The sequence below is a fragment of the Geotrypetes seraphini genome, chromosome 2 (assembly GCF_902459505.1).
Source record: "Geotrypetes seraphini chromosome 2, aGeoSer1.1, whole genome shotgun sequence".
Taxonomy (NCBI): domain Eukaryota; kingdom Metazoa; phylum Chordata; class Amphibia; order Gymnophiona; family Dermophiidae; genus Geotrypetes; species Geotrypetes seraphini.
Genome location: NC_047085.1, coordinates 319,566,495 through 319,582,396, shown reverse-complemented (window position 1 = coordinate 319,582,396; position 15,902 = coordinate 319,566,495). Strand labels below are relative to the sequence as shown.

General features: G+C 42.1%; 1 protein-coding gene across 2 annotated transcripts in view; it reads right to left on the bottom strand.

Moving 5' to 3' along the window:
* OSBPL10 (oxysterol binding protein like 10) overlaps nucleotides 1–15,902 on the bottom strand; it is a 365,516-nt gene that overhangs the window by 58,852 nt on the left and 290,762 nt on the right. For both annotated transcript variants that reach the window (XM_033930110.1, XM_033930109.1), the window contains exon 7: nucleotides 8,191–8,337. In XM_033930110.1, coding sequence (XP_033786001.1) covers nucleotides 8,191–8,337 — 147 coding nt within the window. The remainder of the gene's footprint in view (nucleotides 1–8,190; nucleotides 8,338–15,902) is intronic.

Genomic DNA, 15,902 nt, shown 5'->3' with positions numbered 1-15,902 from the left:
TCGAGTTTTATTGCTTAGGCCTTTAAAGGCATACAAAGCATTTATCTTAGATGAATTAATGGTTAAACTGTACCCTTTTCCCACCGTGAGGAAAGTACATAATCTTACTTACACACAGGAAGAGCTGAAGCAGAAATATTTCTGGCCACTGTCAGCTGCATCACAACTTTATCTGTCTGTTGTATATTTGACTTTGCAACAATCAGCAAATTTTATTCTGTTTCTGCAAGCCTGCTATATGAAACTAGATCAGGGATCTCAAAGTCCCTCCTTGAGGGCCGCAATCCAATCGGGTTTTCAGGATTTCCCCAATGAATATGTATTGAAAGCAGTGCTTGCACATAGATCTCATGCATATTCATTGGGGAAATCCTGAAAACCCGACTGGATTGCGGCCCTCAAGGAGGGACTTTGAGACCCCTGAACTAGATGGATCATTTTTTTATAGCATTTGAGCTTACCTTCACATTTGTCACCTATGGGTTAGAATACGGGTAGGGAACTTCGTTCCTGGAGAGCCGTATTCCAGTCGGGTTTTCAGGATTTCCCCAATGAATATGCATGAGATCTATTTGCATGCACTGCTTTCAATGCATATTCATTGGGGAAATCCTGAAAATCCGACTGGAATATGGCTCTCGAGGATCGGAGTTCCCTACCCCTGGGTTAGAATGATAATTTATATGCAAAATCAATTGATTGGGAAATCAGTCTGTCACTAAAATTCTGCCTGACAGCTTTTGAGAGGACGGTCTGTTAATGGCTTTAAAAAGGCAATTCTAGTTAACTGGATTACAGATCCAAGAGGAAACTCTTCCATACTTTAATGGAGTCAGAGTTAAGAACTGGGAGAAAGCTAGGATCTCTGGGGTTTGAGAAATTTTTCAGCGTATGAAATCCCTACATTCAAGCGTTGCCTGTCAGATCATGGGGCATTGCTTTAGTATATGAATAATAATGACTCTGAGAAGAGCAAAGATCATAAGAGTTGCCATACTAGGTCCATTTAGCCCAGTATCTGCTTTCCAAATGTGGCCAGTCCAAATCTGGCAGAGTCCCAAAAGTGGCAATATTCCATGCTACTTAAACTTAAGGATAAGAAAAAGGTTTCGCCAGGTCTACCTTAAAAATAGTTTATGGACTTTTCCTCCAGGAACTTGTCTGATCTTTTTTTTTAAACCCAGCTACAAATTGCTTTTAACATTGGCCCTGGCAAGGAGTTCCAGAGCTTAGCTATACACTGAATGAAACATTGAGTGTAAAACTATTTTCTCCTTTTTATTTTAAAAGTGTTACTATGCAGGGGCTGTGGAGTAAAGCCTGGGCCAATCAGGCCTTAGGCTCAGCAGGGATGGGCCGGTAAGGGGCAGGACTGTCTCATTTAAACGAGGCGGGCCTGCTGGCTGGACAGCACCAAGACCTGTCCAGCTGGCCAACAATTAAGAGGTTAGTTTTGGGGGGAGGAGGTTAGGGGGGTCATCGAGGAGTGTTAGCGCAGCGGGGGGGGGGGGTGTAAGCATGGGGGGGGAGGGGTCCGGGGGGGAGGTGTCCTCCAGCAGGAGGGGTTGGGCACCCTCCTGCCAGCGATCAGGGGTGTCGGGTGGGCGGCGTCTACTCTAACCCGATTCTGTAACCGGCGTCTGTAACATGGATGCCGGTTACAGAATCAGGGTTAGCATAGGCCCAATTCTGTATAGTTTGCTCCTCCCGGGCGTCCTATACAGAATCTGGGCCCCTATGTCCACTGTCTATATCTCCAAATTTATATGTCATGATTATACTGTAAAAGCTGAAATTTATACCTCTATGTACATCAAGTTTGTTTTTCCCACCATAGTTTGTCTTACATATACTGTGAATGTAATCTTGTAACCCGTTCTGGGCTCCTTTGGGAGGACGGGCTAAATAAATAAATAAAATAGCTACCTCTCTATGGTATTCACCTTACTTGCTACAACTCAAACAGTCCTGCTGCAGATTAGAGCGTGTTTAGCACGTACCAGGCAATGATGAATCCAAAATAAAATGGAGAGAGGCCTATGGAGATTATAAAACTGCTTTACTGGATGCTAAACACAATTACTTGTCTACTATGATTGATCCGTCATCTTTAAATCAGAGAACATTAGTTCAAATTTCAAATGAATTATTGCTGATCCAGAAGGTCACTCATAATTCATCAGAGCTTAATGATCTGAATCATACCAAGCAGTCTATTTTAAAGGTAAAATTATGGACCTTAGAAGTAAGAACATGCTATTGGATTATGATTTAGATACTGCTCCTGTAGATAGAATACGGTAAGATTTTCTTCCTATTGAGATTTGTGATGTAGAATAATTTTTTACAGAAATTTACTTCTTGTATGTTTGATTGATGTCATTTTTGCTTAGTGGAAGACCCTCTCAGTGAAGTTTTATGATGGAATGATAAATGGGTAAGGCTGTGTTTACAGGAGGGTTGTTTTCCTGAAATACTAGGTGATGATATCTTAGCATCTACTCTGAAAAATAATAATGTAGATCAAAGTACCATTTTAAATTACAGACCAATAGCTAGTATTTCAACTTTAGCAAAGTAGAAGGACTTACTCAATTTTTAGAGCTTTATAACCGTTTACCGTACATTCTACTCCTCCAGGTTTCATTGTTACCAGAGCACAGAAACTCTCCTTGACCCTTAACCATCAAGATTAAATATTGCTCAGTGAAGGGGATATAGGCCAGGGGATGGGCAACGAGTGCCGCAATCCAGTCGGGTTTTCAGGATTTCCCCAATGAATATGCATGAGATCTATTTGCATGCACTGCCTCCCATTGTACGCAAATGGATCTCATGCATACTTATTGAGGAATTCCTAAAAACCCAACTGGATTGCAGCCCTTGTTGTACACCCCTGGGATAGGCCATAATTATTCAATAGGACCTTTCTTCAGCCTTAAGCCTCATCAATCATGCTTTGTTATTGTCAACTGAGTGGTTTAAGACTTAACAGGAAGGGTTCTAAAATGGTTTCAAGGATTTCTTTCTTTTATAAATAGGGTTTCAATGAATGGAACATCCTACTTTTCCTGGCACTCGTTGTTTTAAAGACATAAGGAGGTGATGATTATAAAAAATCTGAGGGATAGTTTTAATATAAAAAATGTAAATGTGATGGAAGAGAGAATATCAGTTAAAAAAAGAGACAAATGTTCTAGAAGTGTGCTTGGATAGTGCGTTTACTATGGAAAATCAAATCCTGAAGACAACCTTCAGGTGGGATACATGTATTTGCAAATGTTGTATAGGTTAAAACCAATGCTTCAATGTTATATGCGGTACGTTATTGCATATTAAGCCCCCCCATGGGGTCTTAATGTCGGCTTTTCCTTATTATGACCGGGATAGCCATGCAAATGGTTACTCGCAATTGGAAGAATTGGGATCACCTTTTTAGTAGGCAAGCTTATGTTTAACTTATAAATATGAGAAAATGAATGCTGACTTGCTGGGGCATAATAAGATATTCAAATTAGTTTGGCGTCCGTTGACGTCTTTTGTAGATTTGCTATAGTTGTCCTTTATCTTTGTTTTTCGTTGTTTTTCACCCACACATCCAGGGGGGTGGGAGCGGGAGGGGGGTATATCTTTTGTTTTGGTATTATTCCTGATAGTAATGACGGATGGGGAGGGAATTTTTATCTTTTGTATAGATACTGATTGATTATAAGTGCTTGGTTGATTATCATTATTTGCATATAAATTGTATTGCACTTTTTGTTGGCATTAAAAACTAAATAAAGTTTTTAAAAAAACCCCAAAAAACAATGCTTCAATATTATGATTTTTGTACTGTAGTACAATCATTCATTTTGAGTAGGGCGGATTATTGTAATGCACTGTTCTTGGGGGTTGCAAAAGTGAAAACAAGAGCATTGCAAATGCTCATGAATTCTGCAGCTAGGTTGATCAATGGTGCGCCTAAAATGGCGCACATAACACCAATTTTGAAAAGTTACATTGGCTGCCAATCTAACAGAGAGTGAACTACAAAATTCTGTCAATAATACACCAGGTGTTCTATCATGTATTGCCTATAATATTGCAAGGATGGTTTGAAATTTATTAACCTAGAAGGAGTTTAAGGTCAGTAAATACGATGAAATTGAGTTTGGGTAGTAAGAGAATGATCACCCATTCAAGGATTGGTGATGCTTTGCTGTCTGGGGGGAGGGGGGACTGAAGCTTTGCCGCACCTTGCCAAAATCCCTGCAGTTATGTGCAGTCAGGCTGGGTTTTAAAAAACTATTAAAAACACAGTTGTTTGTGAATGTTTTTATGCAATGAGATATTTTAAGTGCTCAGTTATTTGGAAACTCAGTCATATGATGTGACATTTTGTAGTGCTGAAGGGTGATTCTGAAGAGGAGAGAATTGTTTCGGAATAGAAATGTTTATAATGTTTACACTTTTATGTATGTTGGTATGTAAACCATGTAGGTTTTACGCGGTATAGAAACCTTTTAACTAACTAACTAATGCTTCCATTTAGCCACCCTGAGGACATGAATTAGGAGCCTATAAAGAATAAGGAAATTAGGCATTTAGGTTGCATTTTAGAATATTGATATTGGCACATTTAACGTTTAGAACAAGCAGATTGGATAGGGTTACCAGATTTTCTGGAACTAAAATTTGTCTTATCTGTGAACCCTTTCATCTCCGCCCCATTCCTTCAAAGACAAGAGGAGGTATTCTATGTGAAATGAGATGGTGGCTGGAGTCTAGTTTTAGGGCTTACAGCAGAAATGTTCACATTATGACTCCTCCCAGGTAGAGAGTTGAACGGGGACAGAAATCCCACCCGTCCCCGCCAGGATCCTCTCCGACCCCACCCGTCCCCATCAGGATCCTCTCCGTTCCCACCCGTCCCCGTCAGGATCCTCTACGTCCCCACCCATCCCCGCAAGGAATTACCTCCATCCCCAACCCCCCCCCCCCCCGTCCAAATAAAAACAGCAATTACTTCTGACAGGATCATCAATTCCACAATTTCTTTTGTGTTTGTGCTACTGTTTTCCTTGTGGAATCTCTTTGGTGGAACCCATTTTTGTTTTCTGTTCAGGTAATTAACTTATAAACCCCCCTCTTTTACTAAGGCTGACGTGTACATTATATTATATGGACGAACCCTGCTTCCAAAGACTTCCATCCCCGTGGGAGTCCTGTTGGCTAGAGTGGGGTCCCCGTGGGAGTCCCGTGGGCCAGAGGGGGGGTCCCCGTGAAAGTTCCGTGGGTTAGGGGGGATTCCTGCGGGAACCCCGCGAGACCCGCGGGATTCCCGTGATCCACATTCCCATGCAGACCTCTACTCCCAGGCCATAAATTCTGCTCAGCACTGACTTGTGACAAAGATGTGATGGGAGAGGAAACTTTATTTCATATTGTTCTTTTGTTTTACAAACTCAGGGGTAGATATGCAGCCACCGGTGTTAACCTTCGAAATTCAGGACCTGTTCGTGATCTGGTATTGAATTTCTGGGTATACCAGAAAAGCAAAAACCTAGCCAGTTAAGTGCGATATTCAGCATTTAACTGGATATGAAGAACCACAACGATATGACTGCCTTTTATACAGTCTTATTTATGTGGTTACAGAGGCATAAAGGGCAATGGGCGGTCTCTTTAATGCACCCCTCCCCTCTGTACCTCCCCTCTGTACCTCTTGTAGTTGCCACTGGCAGTGAGCAGGTTTTCCTACCCGCTACTGTGTCGGCTGAGCCTATCACTTCCTGGTCTCGTGAACAAGAAGTGACATTAAAGGGAGGACTGAGGCTGGCACGAGCAGCAGGGGGGAGACACTGCTCGCTGCTGGTGACAAGTACAAGAGGTACAGAGAGGGAGGGAGAGATGCCAGCACTCATGTCAAGTCGGCGCCATCCACCCCCTGCCTCCCCCTTATTATGCCTCTGTGCTGCTATATTGCCAGTTAAGTACTAAATATTGAACTTAGCCAACAAACTGATGACTCCACCCTGGAAAGCCCCCATAATAGCTGGTTTCAGGTTGAGCACTAACCAGACATTTTTAGCGGCACTATCCAGTTAAATGCCGCTGAATATGTCCAGTTAGCACTGTAGAGGTACTGAAAGTACATTTAACAGGTCTAGGATGATTCATCACAGCCGCTTCATCGTGGCCTTTTCAGCATGATGAAAAGGCCACGATGAAGCCAATTTGGCATTTGGAAGAGGCAATGGACCCCCCTCCCCCAAAATTAGACCTCCAAGCGTCGATCCCCAGAGCAGCAGACCGCAGGGCAAGGCCGGGAAGCAGGTGGCAGTGACTGGCGGGGAGCCTGGGTCCTGAGGGGAGAAGCTGCCGCCAGAGCTTTTAGCTGCTCATCGAACGGCTGGGGCATCTCTGTCCCTGTAATGGGATGATTCATCGCAGCCATGCTGAACCTTCCTGCAATAAAATGGCCGCAGTGATTCATCCCAATCCATATTTAACTGCCTCTGTAATTTACATATGTAGATGCTAGGGGCACTCTAGCAAAGCCAAGAGAACACCCATAATCCCTGGGAAGAAAGCAGCCTCTGGGGCTAGTCACTCAAGAGGTAAGCTTAAACATATGAAACAGCCACTTATTGTACAAAACTGCATATAAAAATACATTATACGAGGACGCACAACATATAATATGTTCATATGAGTCAAAATGTTGTGTGATCATGGCACCGAGGTACCCCCCTCTTCAAACCCAGCATGCACCCCAAAAGAGGGAGAAAAAGCCAGTGAAAGTATCAAAAGCAGTTTTGATTTGTACTTTTTGGTTCTATAGAGAAACATAGAGTATGACGGCAGAAAAGGGCCGGTGGCCCAAAAGTCTACCCACTCAAGAACCCTCCCTCCTTTGAGAATCCATCTTTTAAGTATAACTCTGTAGCAATCCCGCCTATACTGCCACATTAGCCTGAGGCTTTTTCTCCCTCTTTTTGGGTGCATGCTGGGTTTGAAGAGGGGAGTATCTCGGTGCTACAATCACACAACATTTTGACTCATTTTCTAAAAATACATGCCAACAACGCATAGCAGGGTTGGAGTGTATGTGGTACCTTATTTACCATAAGTGCTACATGTATGGGGAAATGATGTGGCTGCTTCACGGCAGGTGTAACTGTGTGTGAAAGTTCTCAGGAAGGATAGTTTATAAAACATATACAGGCACAAATGTTCCCTTTATGAAACAGGTGGACCATATGTGCCTATGTGACTTCTTAGCCTAGGCGCCCTCTGGCCAATATTCAACCAGTGGAGATCTGCCTTTTTATGTTCACTGCCAGCTGTATTCTCAGATATTCAATGCCGGCTCACATCCAGGCACCGGCATTGAACATCCAGTTTTAGGTTGGCCGCTAAATCTTATGCAGTTAAGTGTAATATTCAGCCCTTGACTGTGTAAGCTGATCCACTCTTAGAGATAAGACTGCTATTTATGCAGCCCAATTTAAGTGGTTATCTTACAGAGTCAAGGGCTGAATATCTGCACTTAACCATGTAAGTGCCAACTCCACCCCAAAAAATGCCCACAATTTAGCCAGTTTCTGCACAGATGCTATCTGCGAATATTCAGTGACACTAACCAGTTAAACTGCATTAAACATTGGCGGTTAGCCACAGATACGCGATTTATGCGGGCCTGCTGGTAAACTAATACCTTCAGAGCAATATCTGTTAACCAGCTTGAAAGAGAAACGGAAGCGTTTTCCTGCCCACAAACAGGATACTGACCCAAACTACAAAGGTCCCAAAAGCAAATAGGCAAACAGTCCACAAGATCTGTAAAATCCAACACAGAAAAAAAGAAGAGCAGGCCAGATTGATATATGCCTTGTAGAATTTATTAGCAGTGAATTAATAGGGCTGGTAGAGAGTATTTTGTGTTCCTATCAACTCACACCTAATAAATTCTACAAAGTTTATATCAATCTGGTCTGCTCTTCTTTTTGTCAAACTACAAAGGCCCACACCAAATCTTGTATCTGTATAGGAAGAGGGGCTCCTGGCCAGCCAGTATATGAGAGGGAAGTACGCTGTTTCATTGGAATAGCAGGAAAGGAAGGCGGCAGAAGATCACTGGAGAAATGGAACGTTCTGGGGACAGTTAATTCAAACAATTAAAAGCAGGATCTGAACTGGGCCTACCTTGGTGAGGTCCATGCCAAGCTTGAGCTGTGAGATGAGATGAAGAATGATACTGCGTTGATCCTCCAGCACTCCCAGTTCATCTTCTTCCTGTTCCTCAATGTCTGATATTTCATCTTCATTCTGGATCAATTCAGGGTCTGAATGCTGAAATGGAAAGATCACAGTGTTATCGACACTGCAGGAGCAGAACAATTAAGAGAGAGATAGCAGACCCAGTTCCTAATGTGGCACAGACCAGACCTCATGTGTGCCCCCAGATGATACCAGAGACCAGCATCTTCTGAGCAGAGGTGGGGCAGACATTATAATGCAACATCTGCAATGTGTAAATAGGCACAGAGCAAGGATGTGCCAACCAGCAAGGATGTGCCAACCAGCATGACTCTTAACACCTGATAACCACTCTATAATTGCAACTGTGAAGATTTTAAAGGCATCTACATGTAGAACCCAGCTTGCTCCCTGTGACTCTGGGCAAGTCACTTAACCCACAGCACTGATTTGCCTACCTCCTGTTACCGTGGTCCTGCCGGCCCAGAGTAGCAGCGCCACATTATGCCTATCTATGGGCCACAACAGGACCACGATGAAGCCTCCAGCCCCTCCAGCCAGAGACCCCAGGTGGTTTTAAAATTTATTTTTTTGAATGGTTACAGAAAGATGGGAGGGGGGGGGAGAGGGGGTCTTGCTAAATGGAAGGATGGTAGAGAAAAAGGGAACCCTGAATCAAAAAAGGATAGAGTGGGGACACTGGATGGAAGGATGGGAAGAGAAGGGAGACACTGGATGAAAGGATGAGGGAGAGGGAAGGGGATATGCTAAATAGAAAGGTGAGGAGAGAAAAAGGTGACACATTGGATAGAAAAGGAGCAGACAAAAGATGTTGAATGAAAGGACGGGGAGAAAAAAAAGGGACATGCTAGATCAGGGATCTCAAAGTCCCTCCTTGAGGGCCGCAATCCAGTCGGGTTTTCAGGGTTTTCAGCATTGAAAGCAGTGCATGCACATAGATCTCATGCATATTCATTGGGGAAATCCTGAAAACCCGACTGGATTGCGGCCCTTAAGGAGGGACTTTGAGACCCCTGTGCTAGATGAAAGGGTGGTACATCACTTTGCTTTTATTTGCACTAAATTTCATCTGCCATTTGGATTCCCGATCTTTCTGCAATTTTTCATAATCTGCATTTTAAGAACTTTGAACAGTTTAGGGCCAGCTGCAAATTTAGGCCCCCTTTTATCAAGCTACGTTAGGGGTCTTTTTTTTAATCGCTGGCCACTGCGGTAAAAGCTCTGATGCTCATAGGAATTCCCATGAGAATCGGAGCTTTTACCGCAGAGACTCGCAATAAAAAAAACCCTTAGCTTAGCTTCATAAAAGGGGGCCTTAATCACCTCACTTGTAATTCTAATTTCCAGATCATTTATAAATTTGTTAAAGAGCACTGGACCCAGTATAGATTCCTGCGACACTCAACTGTTCACCCTCCTCCATTGAGCAAAATGGCTATTTAACTCTACCCTCTGTTTTCTGTCCAATAACCAATTCCTAATCCACAACAAAACACTGCTTACTCTCTCAGGAATCTCTGATTAGGAAATTTGTCAAAATTTTTTTGAAAATCTAGATACACTATGGAGCTCATTTTCAAAAAAGAAAAACATACAAATAGTGGCATAAAGGGGCAGGTGGATGTTTTTCCTGCCAAATCCTTCCAATTTGCTATTTTCAAAACCTATTTTCCAGCTGGATATCTATGTTGTTGATCAGTAGTTTGTCTAAATCTCAAGGGAGTGTGGTAGCGCCATGGTGTGGGTGGGACTAGGGTGGGCTTATATCTGTCATAATCAAACATTTAAGAATACATCCAGTAGGGTTGCCCAAAGAAACCTAAAGTTGGAAAAACTGTGCGAACTGAAGATTTTTTCCCATGAATTTGATTGTGCTTGATTAGAAAATAATTTTTAAACATTTTTTAAAGGCTCATTCATCCTGGGGTTGCTGAAAGCCACTAATTACATAAAGTTCAGTTTTTCTTAAAATTTGCTATTATTTTTGCTTAATGGAGCAAATTTCTTGGTATTATAGCTATAACTTTTGTGTTTCCACATTCAGTAATGATACATTGATAAAGAGGCATTTTATGCACAACATCTAGCAGTATTTTATTTAACAAACCTTCAACATTTGTACTTTATTGTGGAAAATAACAGAACTTTAACATAATTCGCTAATAGCTAAATAAGTACACTTTGGTGTAGTCATCTACCAATGGCATTCCAAACAAGTATTCAATGTCTTTTTTGAGATAGTCAGAATAAAGGTTGTGATGCTGTTCAACTCCTTGCAACAAGGCCTCACACTGCACTGGGTCTGTGGTGATGCCAGTGACAAAGTCAGTTATCATTCGGCTGTGTCATTAGCCACCTTCACGGTTTCTTTTACAAAGAGATTTAAAGGGCTTCGGGGCGGCAGCCACTAGTGCGGCTTTTTAAAAGAGGCCGTCACTGTGTTGACAAACTGTTCCAGCAGTATGAAAGTTTGGGTCTTCAAACCACATGTCCACTGGCTTTGCCAACCTATTCATTGGTAATACTAAGAGCATGAAACAGGAAATGTGATTCAGGTCTAACCAAGTCTCCCAGTGACGTGCTTCGGTTTATCTGCTTGAAAGCCGGCTTGCCCTAACAAAATTGTTTGCCGAACTGTACATTTTTAGCTATTAGCGAAGTATGTTAAATTTCTGTTATTTTCCACAATAAAGTGCAGATATTAAAGGTTCATTTAATAAAATACTGCTAGATGTTTTGCATAACCCCCCACACCCTTCCTTTTTACTAAGCCGTGGTAGCCCAGAGCGCTAAATGCGCCGACGCTACTCTGATGTTCAAGGAATTCCTATGAGCATCGGAGCAGCATCAAAGCATTTAGCGCTCTGGGCCATAGTAGAAACTGTGGCTTAGTAAAAGAGGGCCAAAATGTCTTTTTAACAATGTATCATTGCTGAGTGTGAAAACATACAAGTTGACAGCTATAATACCAAGAAATTTATTCCATTAAGCAAAAATAGCAAATTTTATGAAAAACAGAGCTTTATGTAATCAATGGTTCTGAGTGACCCCAGGATGAGCTTTAAAAAGTTTTTAAAAAAATTATTATCTGATCAAGCACAATCAAATTCACAGTAAAAACTTCAATTCACAGTGTTTTTCCAACTTTAGGTTTTCCTGGACAACCCTAACGCCCAGGGCACAATTTGGACATTTGGTACTAGATCTGTTTTAATAATAAATAAGTGCCAAAAAATAAATAAGTGCCAAAAAAGGTGTCCAACTTGACCATATGACCACAGGAGGTATGCAGGCATGACCCCCCAACACTCTCCCTGTGGTCACTGACCTCCTCCCAACCCCAAAGATGTAATGAAACAGTACATACCTGCCTGTATGCTAGCTTCAGATGTTATAGACAGTCCTATTAGAGCAGCAAGCAGGTTTCTGGAGGAGCCTAGTGGGCTGTCTAGTCAACCATAGAGTTGGGGACACAGGTCCATACCCCAGTCTAACTACTACACTTAAAGTGAAATATATGAGGCTTCCACAACCCACGCAAATCCTACATGTAGGTGAGTGGCAGTTGCAGGTATAAGGGCTATTGGTGTGGTGTATAGTTGGGTCCGGTGGGTTTTGGAGGGCTCCCCATACACTGTAAGGGAGTTAGGGTGAGATGTCTACCTGGGCCTTTTTATGTGCAGTTCACTGCAGGACCTACTCTAAGGTGCCCCACTACTCTGCTGGGATGTCAATGTGGCTAGTCTACTAAAAATGTTGGCCCCTCCTACATCCCAATGGCTCATTTTATGCGGGTGGTTTTTTGGATGTGTTTTTCTCAAAAATGGTTCAAAAAGATAGAACATCTGAAAAATGGCCATTTTTGAAAAAAACAAGATAGATGTTTAGCAGTTTTGAAAATGAGCATGTTTTGTACTGGGATTTTTGTGCGTTCCACAAAACATCTAAACTCGGATTTAGACATATTGAAAAAGTCCCTCTATATTAGCCAGCTCTCCTTTATCCACATGCAGTCAGTAAATTAGTACACAACCTTAGACTGGGGGGAGGGGGGGTGGAGGGTAAAATTTTCTAGGTTAAACAATGGCAAACCATCCTGCCAATAGTCTGTAAGAACCTGTCATGCAAGTGGCAACCCCCAAATCATTCACAACTTGGTTTTTGCGTACAGAAGACTACCTTTACAACTCACCTACACATTCATATAAAATAAATGTTGGACTTTGCTGCAGCAAACAGGCACAGAAAAAGTAATGACCAGACCTTAGCTGTACCACCAGGAGGTTTTCTATCCTGTAAATATCTTTACAAGAAGATGTGCCATAGCACAGTCAAACTAATCCTAGGAAATTTCTGTTGGGTTTCATGAACACCAGATTAGAAAACAGTTATATATTTTCAAATCTTAAAAAAAAGTAACCTTTGAAAGTGACCATGAATAAAACTTTTTTTTTTTTGGTAGCATCCTCCTCATATGTCTGGGTTGTTAAAAAGAAACACGCCACTGTAATCAATCACTTTCCCTCAGAAGTATGATTTTCTCTTCAAATTCTCCAGAGCAGAACTGCTGGCATTTGACAAGTTTGATCAGGAACATTTGTCAGCTTTCATCATTTCTCCACTATTCCTTCACAATGCCATTATTTACAGAATTCTATTTGGCATTTTTTTTTTCATGCTGATGCCACACACTAAGCTGAGAATTTCAAAGTATTAGGAGAGGCTTATTGTCCTCTTTCAAAGGAGACCAGGGAGAGAAAGGAGGATGCCTCATAGTGAGGTTCCTCCGATGGAGGAAGGATTGACGAGATAGTGGAACCAAGACCACTATAGCTTTATTAACTACATTCCAAGTGTAAATCAGGGATTGTTCCATGCAAGGTTTTTTTTTATAACTTAACTGCCCTGAGGAGAGGATCCCAATTATTGATGATCTGAGTAGTACCAGTACAGATCCAAGAAGCCATGAGTAAAGAAAGAAGGAGGAAACTGCTGGGGGAAAGATTTTAAGAGGACAAAGGACGAACACCTGAACCATGAGGAAACCAGAGACTGCCACTACTTAACTTTATTTTTGGACTATGGTCCTGATTCTATAAACGATGCCTAAATCAATAGGTCCCTTTGAAAATGGCATCTACTGCAGGTCATTCAAACTTAGGTGCCGCTTAAAGAATCATGCCTAGAGGTGCCTAATCGAGTTAGGTGCCAGTATATTACGCCAGGTTTTTCTTGGCATAAAATACCGGCCTCTAACTCTATCCATACCCAAACTCCACCCCCTAGCCATGTTTACCTTTTAGGTAGGTATCTCATTATAGACATCTACATAGCACTTACCAATGTAGATGCCTACCTGAAAATTATTATTATTTTTTTAAATGATCTTAATGGCGTTATTCAATTAACAGCGCAAGAAAAATGCAGAGCAGCCCATTCTATTCCTATGGGCGGCTCGGCATTTAGCTTGCACTGCTTGGCAGCGCAGCTTGATAAAAGGAGGGGGGAGGGGTAAGTTAGGTGCCTAGATTGGCTAAGGATGCTGATCTAAGTGTCTAACTGCAGGAGCTTTTTATAGAATCAGGGCTTATATGCTTGACTGTTTTTATTTGCTGCTGTTATTTTTTTTTTTCTGTTTAGGGCAGTGGTATTCAACCCAGTCCTCAGGGACCACCTGGCCAGTTTGGGTTTTCAGGATATCCTCATTCATATTCATTGTGGATATCCTGAAAACCCGACTAGTTAGGTGGTCCCTGAGGACTAGGTTGAATACCACTGGTTTAGGGGGTGCCCATTTAATAGGTCTTTTTATATGAACTGTTCCAGACTCCAGAGTATTTCTGTTTACTTTGGAGGTTTGCTAAAGGTCTGTACAGGCCTGAAGGTAAGTGAGATTGCTCTGTGTCCCCACCAGGGACTCTATCTATGTGCTGTGGATTGGGGAGCAGAACAGAGAAGAACATAGATAGAAACCACAGACACACTAAATTAAAGGCCCCTTTTACAAAGCCGCAGTAGCTACTAATTATTTTTACAGTCTCAAGGATCTCCGTCAGTCCTACTAAAAAAATGATCTACCACATTAAATTAATTGCTCCAGGATCTATCTGTTATGTAGCAACTCCAAGTATGGCACCCAGCACTGCATCCTTACAGTTTGGGTTTTTCCTCTATGTTCACTGCATTGCATCCATTCTCATTAAATGTCATCTGCTACATAGACACCCACTCTCACAAGGTTCCCCTGAAATTCTTTACCACTTGCTCTCACCACATTGGATAATTCTGCATCTTCTACAAATTTTACCATTTCACTCTTTGCTCTCTTTTTCAGCTCATTGGTGAATATGTTAAACAGCATCAGCCCTGCCATAGATCCTTTAGACATTTGTTCCTGAACTAGAGCATCCATTGTGAGGGGTTCGCTTATCAGTCTGCATGCAACCGGAACCAAAGTGGCTACTTTCAGTATCTACAGTACATAAACCAAAACAGGTAGAAAGCTCACATTTGGCTTATTTATACTGTTTCTGATGCTGAATTCAGACATATGGATGTAATTACCCAAATTAGATTACTTTTTTCATTATTGCCCAGCAAAATGGGCCAAAAAATTAATCACACAAAATGAGGCTCATACTTTAGTCTTCATGGATAATACACTGAAACCTTCCACCCAATGTGAGGCGGTGGCCACAAAAGCAAACAAGATGCTAGGAATTATTAGAGAAGGGATGGTAAACAAGACTAAGAATGTTATAATGCCTCTGTATCGCTCAATGGTGTGACCTCACCTTGAGTATTGCACTCAGTTCTGGTCTCCTTACCTCAAAAAAGATATAGTGGCACTAGAAAAGGTTCAAAGAAAATAACTTCTCTTGTATAGGAACAAAGTAACATACTAAATGGCAGCAGATAAAGACCCAAATAGTCCATCCAGTCTGCCCAACCATACACGCTCTATAAATTAATCATTTAATTTAAACGGTCCTTTTTCTTAGATATTTCTTGGCTAGAAACCCAGAGCTCTGCCCGGTAGTGTGCTTAGGTTCTATCTACTGGAGTTTTTGTCAAAGCTCACTCCAGCCCATCCCAGCCATTGAAGCCCTCTCCAGTCCATCCTCAACTGAATGGCCATATACAGGACAGAGACTGTGCAAGTCTGCCCAGTACTGGCCTTGGTTCCTTCAATATATACCCATTATTTTCTGATTAGAGATCCTCTGTGTTCATCCCATGTTTGTTTGAACTCTGTCACCGTTTTCCTTTACACCACCTCCCTCGGTAGCGCATTCCAGGCATCAACTGCCCTCTCTGGAAAGAAGAATTTCCTAACATTACTCTTGAGTCCATCACCCCTCAACTAAGATAGAAAACATAGTGAGCCACATAGGCAGGATCATCGACAGTGTGGAAGAAGAAGATACGGCGGTGGTGATCCATGCGGGGACAAACAATGTGAACAACAGGAACTACAAAAGGGAAGTACTGAAGGACCAGTTCCAGATGCTAGGAAGGAAGCTGAAGACCAGAACACAGAGGATAGCATTCTCGGAGATCCTGCCGGTATCCAGGGTTGATGAGAAGAGGCAGATGGAGCTGCAAGCAGTCAACACGTGGATGCGGCGCTGGTGTAA